The 10,963-nt window shown below is 41.7% G+C and overlaps 1 protein-coding gene across 1 annotated transcript; it reads left to right on the forward strand.

Annotated features, from left to right (window-relative positions):
* Positions 1 to 845: 845 nt before the first annotated feature.
* On the forward strand, positions 846 to 4,554 carry LOC147985309 (protein FAR1-RELATED SEQUENCE 5-like). Its single transcript, XM_087541506.1, has 5 exons — positions 846 to 992; positions 1,957 to 2,019; positions 2,789 to 3,282; positions 3,385 to 3,767; positions 4,304 to 4,554. The coding sequence occupies exons 1-5, from the start codon at positions 846 to 848 to the stop codon at positions 4,552 to 4,554; spliced, it is 1,338 nt and encodes a 445-aa protein (XP_087397632.1).
* Positions 4,555 to 10,963: the final 6,409 nt, after the last annotated feature.

Here is a 10,963-nt window from a genome sequence, read left to right on the forward strand (position 1 = left end):
ATCGAAAATACGAACTCAGCTGTTCGGTTTACAAAATTTTACATTTTTTCAAATTACTCTTTAACCATAGGGAATTAGAGAAACCTTTCGACATGTGTAAGGAGCAGTTTTGCAGCAGCTTTCCAACGCCATATTATATGCCTCATTCCAATAAACGGTTTAGAAATGTGATCAAAAATACGATCATGTTTTTTGTGTGAAGAAAAAAGGTTTTCAAAACTGCTCTTAAACCGCTTATATTTTGCCCAAAATTTAAGTTGGGTCATGATATTGGTGTCCATAGCTTTCCAACGGTATATCGCAGGCCCATTTGGGCAATGTTGGCGGAAGTTCAACCTAGTTCACAGGGAAATTCAACGTACTACTAGCGGGGCAGGTCAGGTTGTGATCAGAATATTATTCTGATCCCGTGATCAGAATAGTGTTTATATATATATATATGACAACACTATTCTAATCTGAGGATTAGAATAGTTATTTGGATCACAACTGCCCCTATAAGGGCCCGACAGGGCCCTCCTGAACTTCTGAATTGCTGGCCCACCTGACAGGATCCACTGGATCCCGAGGCCGCCCCGACAGGATCCCGTCCCTGAGCCGCCCCAGCCCACCTCCTCGCCGCTCCTCCCCTCGATCCCCGACCTCCCCTCGTGGTCGCCGCCGATCTTCGCCGGATCCGTCGCCTCCAACTCCTGGCTGTCCGGATCCGCTGCCTCCCCTCCATCTCCAGAGCCTGGTCGACCGGATCCGTCGCCACCTCCTGGCCGACCACCGGCGCTGGCGAGCGAGCGACGGCGGACGCCGGCGCGAGGGAGCACGCGTCGCCTGGACGCGGTGAAGCCGCCATGGACTTCCCGAAGCCACATCCTCCTTCCATCCTCACCGCCCGACGCCTTGGTAGAGTAGATGATGGCCCCGACGGAAGCTACGGCGAACGGCACGGCCAACGGAGCAACTCTGCGGCGGAGGCGGCGCCTTCAAATCCAGCAACGGTACATGAACTTCCTCCCACTTGTCGCCTTCTTCTTCAATCTACCCTTGCCTGACCTTCTTGCTTCGTGAAGATGAACTTCGCGCCCTATTCAAGATATGGATTGTCATGCGGTTCCTCTCCTAGCTCTCCGACAAATTGCTCACAAGGTGGCCTATCAGCTGCTGGAAAAAGGTTGGCCGAACTTCTAGCCAGGGAATGGTTGAACTTCTTCCTTCTGTTTGTTATTTTCTTACAGCCATGTGAAGTTCAGGTGGTGTGTGAGCATCAGTCCAGGCTACAAAAGCTTTTTTAAAATCTGCCTGCTTACAACCATGTGAAGTTCTGGTAGTGTGTTAGCCTTAGTCCAGGCTACAAAACAACATTGTAAAATCTGCCTGCTTACATGCATGTGAAGTTCAGGTAGTATGTGAGCCTCAGTCCAGGCTACAAACACTATAAAACCTGCCTGCATTCACATTCACATGTGAAAAAGCCATGTGAAGTTCAACTAGTAAGTGTGCTAGAGTTCAGGTTGGTATGTATCTGGTTGTGTGCAAAATAAAAATAAAAGGAAAATAGAACATGCATGTGATCTCACATGAAGGTCAGGTTGGTATGCACTAGTAGTTCAACCATTCAAACTCATGAAGGTCAAGCTTTTTAATTGTAGACAGTATTTCCCCTTTACAAAACAAGAAGTTCAGGTTGTGGAGAGTGCTCAGTTCAGGTACATATAAGTAATCAAATAGTGTAGAATTAACAGGATGTGAGGTTCATTCTATGAAGGGTGCTCAACGCAGGTACAAAAGTATTGGCAGATGCTCAGCTCAGTGCATAGTGTGATGGCTCTCCTAGCGGAAAAATATGTACATGAACACCACTTTTATATGAGAAGTTCAGGCTGTGAATAATGCTAAGTTCAGTTACAAAGGTATAGGTAGATCTAACTTGTGTGCTAATAGACATTTTTTCTTTTATGTCAGCAAGACGAGAGATGCATGAAGAAGCTTAGAAGTTCCCAGCAGCAAGTATACAATCCAAAGCCTGTACGCATTGCACCACCCCCTCAATGGGTCACACCTCAAACGCACCAACAACATTACCATCCTGCTCCAGACCAAAAATGGATGACACCCGAAACACATGGAGACTTCCAAGATGCTGGGTCACAGCCATATCCGCACAACCTTGCGCCTCCACCTAATTGGGTGACGTAAGAAATCCCTCGCGGATTCTTTGTATCCACCAGCAGGCTCCCAAGCACGCCGATGGAGGAGGGGGTTAGATCAAGTCCCGCGTGTAACTCTGGAGGTTATCCTAGTGTGCCTCATCAATGCCAAAGCAAAGCAACTAAACCGGATCCCAGGACAAATCCAATAGGAACACACACACAGAGGAGAGTGCTCTGCACACTACCACCGCTGGATCCTGCGGCTGCTACTACAAGTCAGAATTGTACGGGACATAAGGTAGATGGATTGCTTCACAAAACAAAAGAGCAAACCAAGACCAGGATCGCAATACCTCCACAACCACCTCAAGCAAAAAGGACACAAACAAGAGAGAGGCCATCTTCATCCCTCCTTCCTCCCCGTGATCCACTCCTGCGTCCTGCTATGATTACTCCGCCGTGCCCCATCCCAGAGGGACAACAGCAGACACCGACGGAGTTGCGATCATACACGCACGTAAGTGAAACAAAAAATATTTATATACGCATCTTGTATTATCTGCAAATTTTCTGCTCCCTCTAGGACAACATGTTCATAAACTGCATTTTAACGTGCCGTTTGGATTTTTTTTCTTTTTTTGCAGATGCCGGATCTACCGGATTATCTAATACCAAAACTAAAGATGCGATTCCAAGATGTAGAGAAAGCAAGGGAATTTTATAACAGATACGCCAGACACGCTGGTTTTGGAATCAGGAAGACGAGGGAAAATGACAACCACAAGTATTTTGTTTACGCCTTCCAAGGGATACACACATCTTCCGTTTCAGAGGCTAACAGGAAGCGAAACAAAACATCGCAGAGGACAGGCTGCAATGCAAGAATGAGGGTGAAGGTGCAGGAGGAAAACACATGCGTGGCAGTGGACATTGAGTACAATCATAATCACCAACTCATGCAAACTGATGACTTGCTGGTATTCTTGCACTCACACAAGAATTATGACCCCACTATTTTGGAGTATGTAAAGCTCCTGCAGTACCATGATGTCAAGCACACAACAATCATGTCCATGCTATCTGAAAATGAAGATGGAAGCTACTTCCGAAGCATGACCGGACGAGACCTACTAAACCAGTAAGTATTCAAACACCCACATACTGCAATGTAAAATAGCATCCTAGCTCACAACCCTTTGCTAGCAAAAATAACAAATGCATGTTTGCATGTGATTTGCAGGAAAGCCATGAATGCAAGGGAAGATGATTTGGATGATGTATTGAAACTTGTTTCATTCTTCAAAGACATGAAGGCAATCAATGATGAGTTTTTCTATGACATCCAAGTGGACAAGGACAAGTCAATTAAAAACATTTTCTGGTCCAATGCAAGCTGCCGAGGAGCATATCAAGACTTTGGCGATTGCGTAACATTCGACACAACTTACAAGACCTACCAATTTCATATGCCTCTGGGAGTGTTTGTTGGAACAAACCATCACTTGCAGTCAATGATATTTGCTGTTGCCCTGATAAGAGACGAAGATGCAAAGTCATTCAAGTGGCTGTTTGATACATTTGTACGGTGCATGAACAACAAGCACCCAACTTGCATTCTAACAGGTGAGTTCAAAAAAACACTCTTCAAGTTTCATCATCTTCTCAGTATATGGGTCTGTATTGGGTACATTGGTTTTATCTAAAAATAATGTAAAGAATGCAGTTCAACCACTGTTAGCACAGAAGTCCAACTAGTAGTACAAGAAAGCAAAATTATCTGTCACATGTTTAGAAAAAAAATTAGTTATGAATGTGAAGTTCAAATACACGAATCTAGAAGTTCAAGGACAAAGCTGTAAGAAAAATATATGTAACATGTTCAGAAAAATATAGTTATTTATGTGAAGTTCAAGCACTGCTACCACAGAAGTTCAGCAAAATGCTTTAAGAAAATTTTTGTGTGTGACACTACAAGTTAGTACTACTAACTGTGAAGTTCAAGCACTGATACCACAGAAGTTCAGCAACACTGCTGTAAAAAAATACATGTGACATTCTTAGATAGCCATACTGCTAGAAGTGAAGTTCAAGTACTTGTACAACATAAGTTCATCATCAGTGCAAAAAAGAATCAAGTTTCATTTTTTTAATTCATGCAGACCAGTGCCCATCGATGGCGAAAGCTACACCACAATCATTTCCAAACACCCTCCACAAGCTATGCCGTTGGCACATCATGAAGAAGTACAGGGAATACCTTGCGTTGCTGTACAAAAAGTATAAAACATTCAAAGAGGAGTTCACAGCTATATTAAACTGGTCGCTGATGCCAACAGAGTTTGAAGTTGCCTGGGTTGAACTCGTGCACAAGTACAACCTGGAGAATGACCAGATGATGATGCAACTCTAGAGTGATAGGAAGATGTGGATTTCAGCATATTACAAGAATATTTTCTGTGCTAGAATGACTTCCACACAACAAAGCAAGAGCATGAACCACGTGCTCAAGAAAGGGTTTGTCAAGGGGACCCAGAACCTACACAAGTTTGCTAGGCGATTCAACGCTTGCATACAAACTCGAATGCAGAAGGAGAACGAGCAAACAATGACCAGCATGGTATGATGATAAAAAAGCACCCCCATCATGTTCTGTTTACCTTCAACATGTGCACTTTGAATTTTAAAAAATGAAACCCATGACTCTGCGTTGACTAATATCTTACTTTTTGACATGTGCAGACCAATCCTGTGACAAAAACAACTTACGGCTACGAGGAAGACATGTCTATCAAGTACACGAGAGCCATGTACATCGAGATGAGGAATAGGATGAGAAAAGCCACACTATTTCGCGCAAAGCGTACAGCAGAGCCAACTATGTACCTTGTGTATTACCACAACAAGCCTGGCCATGATGATGAAGAAAGATTTTCCTGGTCAAAGCATGAATTCCAGGTTGTAGCTGACCCAGAGAATGAAATATACGAGTGTGAATGCAAGCTCTGGACACACACAGGTGAGCAGAAAAACAAACTCATTAAACATCTAAACTAGTAGTATCATATCAAAATTTATGAAATTCATTCCCGGCTCACAAACTATGTATTCTGCATTCATCACAAAATGCAGGCCTGTTATGCCTTCACATCATGAACATACTGGGCTACCTGAAGCCTGACAAATTTCCAAACAAGTATATTCTCAGACGGTACACAAAGACTGCAAAATCACAACCAACCTTTGATACAAGGGACTACAACACAACCGCATCGAATGGCAGCTCAAGGCTATCGAAGCAAGACATCTTGCTGCAGCTAAATTTCATGGTTAACAAGAAAGCAATGAGATGTGACCAGCAATATGACAGAGCCTACTATGTTCTCAAGAGGCTCGTGGAAGAGCTTGATGCAATACATTTAGCAAATCAAGCAGATGCTGACGAAAGGATGGCTGAAGAGGATGCTGAAATTGAAGATGACCTTCATTATTATGCAGCTGAAATGCTCAACGCCAATGCTGAAGCCAACCAATGCAAGCAGGGTGATGGCCAATCAATGGAGCAGCGACAGCAAGAGACGATGAAACTGCCTCTGTACTCTGAAACAAAGGGTAGGAAGAAAATTTCTGCAGCAAAGAAAAGTGACAAGAGAGCTAAAATAAAGGCACCACCTGCAGCAAGAGTCGTCGTGCTCGATGAGAACGGAGTGCCACTTGGACATAGGAAATGTAGTGTGTGCAACCAGGTTGCGGACACAACAAGCTGACCTGTCCAACACTCTTGGAAAGAAACAATGCCGAGGAGGTCAAGCAACCCAAATTTCAAAAACAACAGCCCAAAGTTATAGAGCAAAAGAAGGGACCACACCCATAGAAAGAAAGCACTAGACTTTGTAGCATATGCAAGGAGTATGAACCACATAATGCAAGAACATGCCCGAAGCGCGGAGATGCTGAAAAGACAAGCAAAAAGCCAGAGAAGAAACAGAAAGCAAAACCTAGAGCCAGCAACAAGATAGTGGTGGAAGATGAAGAGGAAGACGAAGATGAAGACACCATTGAAGAAGAGGAAGATGAAGAGGAAGAGGAAGAGGACGATGAAGAGGAAGAGGAAGAGGACGATGAAGAGGAAGAGGACGATGAAGAGGAAGAGGTACATGTCAAGCAAAAAACCACTACCACCAAAGCCTAGGAGGAGCGCAAGGCTCATGAACAGTTATACTAGGTCAATTAAACATAGCAAACTTATGTCATGTTAATGTGCATAATGTTATTCCACTTTTGAAACCGTATTTTAGGAGAAGCTTACTTGAACTTCTATTGTTGAAGTTTCACAGAAATTATGCATTAGAAGTTCAAGTAAGCTTACTGCAGAAGTCCTGGTATAGTATGAGAGGAGGTGCTTGTGATGTATTGCATGAAAGAGCAAGCAGTAATAAAATGAAAAATATACATTGTGAAGTCCAAGTAATATTACTACAGAAGTCATACTATATTATGGCAGGAAGTGCTGAGCTTGTGATCTATTGCATGAAAGAGCAAGCAGTAATAAAATGAAAAATATACACTGTGAAGTTCAAGTAATATTACTGCAGAAGTCCTTGTATATTATGAGAGGAAGTGATGTGCTGGTGATGTATTAAATGCAAAGTGCAAGCAAGAACAAAAATGAAAAATATAGACTATGAAGTTCAAGTAAGATTACAGTGGAAGTTCTGGTATATTATAGCAGGAGGTGTTGGTGTTGTATTCCATAAAAGAGCAACCAACAAATAATCATACAGTTTTGAAGTTCAGGTCAGCTTACAGAAGAAGTTCTGGTATATACAATCGATGTAGGAAAAAATATGCTTAAAAAATAAAGTTTTGCCGTATGAACTAAGGTTAGCAAGCCTAAGACAACGCGCTCAGATGTGAAGTTCTGTTTGGATACGTGCAGAAGTTCATGTATAATGCCGACAAAAGATAAAGAAACGTCAAGTAGTGTGTGAGAATATTTTTGCACAAAGTTATAGCTGAAATCCATTAGCACTTGAAAAAACACAGAAAACAAATATAGATTCTATGCAAAAGGCTACATATTGGTTGGGTTGAAAAATACCAATACATTACACAACACAGAATATCCTCTCCATCTGAAACCAGCAACCCATCCACATCTCAAAGTAGAAGTTCAAGTCTACGATCATATGTTGGGGCCCAAAAATAAAAAACACAAAAAAAAACAAGCAGTTCAACCATAACCGAGGGAAAAGTTCAGGTACATCTGTTGGGGCAAAAACATGCAACACATGGATACTAAAAACGATGCAATACATTGAAATTCACAAAGACAAATCATTCTTCACACCAAATACATTTGTCCACAATATCATAAGTAGTAGTGCTGCACCTATAGATACACAAATCACTAAAACATTTCTTACAACCAAATCTTTATGGAATTGTTCCAATCATTATCAAACGTAAAAATCTGTACAAAATCAAATCTACAATGAAACTAATGCTTCGAATTCATGGGCCAAAGGACTGGATCTCTTTAGGGAGCTCTGAACGAATGACTTCATTCTTCTCGCTAAACATCAGAGTGTGCATGAACTCAGCCTTCCAGTCATCTACAGCAGCCTGCAAACAAAGAAAATGAAACGATGGTTTAGTAACGGATAACTAAAACCATAGCAGGAGCGTCTCAGCAAAAACACACAAGAAAAATGAAAGGATGATCAGACAAGAACAAGGACAGAACATACTTCCACATCACCAAAATCTTCAACAATCTCATCGCCATCATATGAAGAGCAGAACTTCACGGCAAAGAAACCACAATCATTGCTCTTCTGCTTTGGAACATCGATAAAAGTCGGCCTCTTTGCAATAGTCACCCAGTTAGGCTGCTTGCTCGCTTTGTACGCAGCCTTGCCGTATACCTCCTCGAGCAACCCAACAAATCTCTTGATCTGCCAGAAATAACAAAATAAGATGAAGTCAAAAGCATGTTAACCAAAATAGTTAAGTTCAGGTACATAAAAAGCGACACTTGCATAAGATCCAGCTAAACAAATAGCAGAAGTTCAACTTCCAAATGATAGTCAGTTCAAGCAGTATTACCAAAACAGAGACATCAACATATTTTGTTAACACAAGGCATAATAAACTTCGTGTCAAACAAAAGAATGTGAAAGAAGGTTCAGGCTAAGAAACACTCACGATATTTTGACAGTCCCCGTGGAAACTCGTTCGCGATGTTTCCATTTTAGCGCAAGTGAATCAAGGATGTCAATGCTCCCAGGATATCTATTCACCACATACACACTATAGTGCACCATTGTGCCAATTGGCTTGAATAGTATCAAGAAAACCTGCCAAGAATGAAAGGACTGGTGAACACAAACTATAAAGCATATGTACTGAAGAACCGACATGAACAAAAATTTCTTGACAAACTCAGCAAAAGGATGCACATGAAATTAAAAAAAGTATGAGTTATGAAAACCTAACCAGCTTTGCGTTAAGAAGGTCTTCTTCCTTGCGAACAAACATTGGGAGGAGACCAGCAGATTTTTTTTGCATCACACTTTGGAACTGTTGCACCGAAGAAATCATACTCCAGGCAGTACTGTGCATTCACAAAAACACAATTAAAACACCTCCCAAATGCCACTACAACAAAACTAAGGCAAAAAGGGAGATAGGGGGTGCAAAGAACTAAAACCTGTATGAAGTAGGGACTAATTATAACCCTGTCAGCACTAGTGAATATCTCAGAGGTATCCAGCTTATCCTTCCACAAATTTATGAGATAATCCATTATGTCTCCTTCCATCTGCTGCCCTTCACCGAAAAGAGTATAAAGGACATGTCATGTGAGGTCAATCACATTCACAGGGATGGTAAACATGCAGTAGCTTGTCCTGCAGAATACAAAAGGATGGTAAAAAATATTAGAAGTTCAGATACAACAACAAACAGAAGTTCAGATACTATAACTCAAAAGGCAAGAGGAGACATAAAACAGAAGTTCAGATACTACAACAATGGCAGTTCAGACAATATAACAACAGAAGTTCAGACACTATAACTCCAAGGCAAGGCAGAAATGAACAGAAGTCCACATACTACAACAACAAAAGTTCAGACAGAGAGTAGCATCTCTGGCAGCAACAAAGTTAAGAAGAAGAAAACTCACTCAGAATACTTCTCCAGACCGTCTTTACTAAGCGCATATTGTTTCAACTTTCGGGCCTCGGATAGATGAGGGTAACTGTATTTTTTTAGGGGAGCGATAGGAGAACGCCACTTCAAAGGCAATCTTGATGCTCTCTTGGAGGAAGTTGTGTTGCTAGACTCAACTACTGGTTTCCTCCTGGTGATGACAGCATTCTTCCCACCTCTACCAGCAATAGTACCAGCAACACATTTAACATTCTTCGGGTTAGCAATCTTCTCAAAATCATCATCGGGCAAAATAACTTCTGCTTCGGCTGCTTCGACTGCACCAACCTTCTTGGAGCAAGGGTTTTTTGGAGTAACACGAATACCACCAGCCTGCTTCCCCAACTTGGAAGGAATAAGGGTTCGAGGTCTATCATCTTCTATCGGAGCTGTACTAATCGATTCCTCCCTAGGCTGGTATTCCTGTGACTCGAGGAATGAGTAGTGGTAATCGGTTAAGTCCAACGGATCCACTATCAAAGAAAAGGAAGAGAAAACATCACCATTAAATATCACTGAAGTTCAGGAACAACGCAATGTGCAGTCCAACTAACAAAGATGACATGGTTACTACTCAAGCTTACCTAAAAAAATTAGTTGCATTAAAAAACTAAATGAAGTTTAGGCACAACCAAAGGCACAGTTCAAGATAAACCGATGAACTGGAAAACATTCAACTACAGCTAACAAAACCATAGAAAGGCATCATCTCTAAAGTTAAATTAGAAATAAATGCTCATGTCCACGTAAGCAATGGAAGGAAAGAAATTACTGAAACAAAACACACAAGCAAAATAAAAAAGATAGAAATGAAGTTCATGTACAAGAAAATGCTCCTCTCCTTCTGAAACCAGCTGCCCAGCCAGATCTCAAGCAGAAGTCCAAGTTCAGAGAAAAATATGAAGTTCAGGTAGAATAAAAGATGCAGTGCAGGTAAGCAGTCCAAGTTCCAATACTTACATGTGTAGTAGCCAAACAGAGCTTGGAAGTCTGTCTCAAACAGGTTAGAAGAAGCGATTGAGTACAGCCACATCTTCCTGATATCCGCGATATTTTCATGGGAATAATTTGTAAGAACCCCATCATGATACGAATTAAAATTCGTAAGCATGAAGAATCCACAGTCGATACTGCCATCAAAGCAGTAAAAGAATAGTGTTAGAACAGAAAAAGAAAGCCAACGAATAAAACACGTCGCAGCTTAAGTACAACTACAAATAAACAGAAGTGATAAAGATAAAAAGTGGAACTCATACTTGTTTTGCTGCTGGGGCACATCAATCCAATCCAGAGTGAAATGGTCGATGGTAAGAGGACTGAAGGGTGTCTCCCTGTCATTGCTGGCATCGCTCCAAAGCTTATTGATGTTGTTGGTCATCCGCCGAAACAGGCGTACCGCACATTCATCTTCTGGTCCATAATAGGAGTCGAGAAGCTGGAACCTTGAATTCTTCACGTCAAGAAATATCGAAACCCAATGACCAACACCACCCATGGAAGCAGGAATCTCAGGCGGGTCAAAAGTGGGGAAAACAACCTGAAGCAACATAAACACATGAATCATTAAAAACTGAGAATTAATATCAAACAATACAAAGAAAAATAAAACA

Source organism: Triticum urartu, chromosome 2A (genome assembly GCF_056163025.1).
Source record: "Triticum urartu cultivar PI428250 chromosome 2A, HENAU_Tu73, whole genome shotgun sequence".
NCBI classification, from domain to species: domain Eukaryota; kingdom Viridiplantae; phylum Streptophyta; class Magnoliopsida; order Poales; family Poaceae; genus Triticum; species Triticum urartu.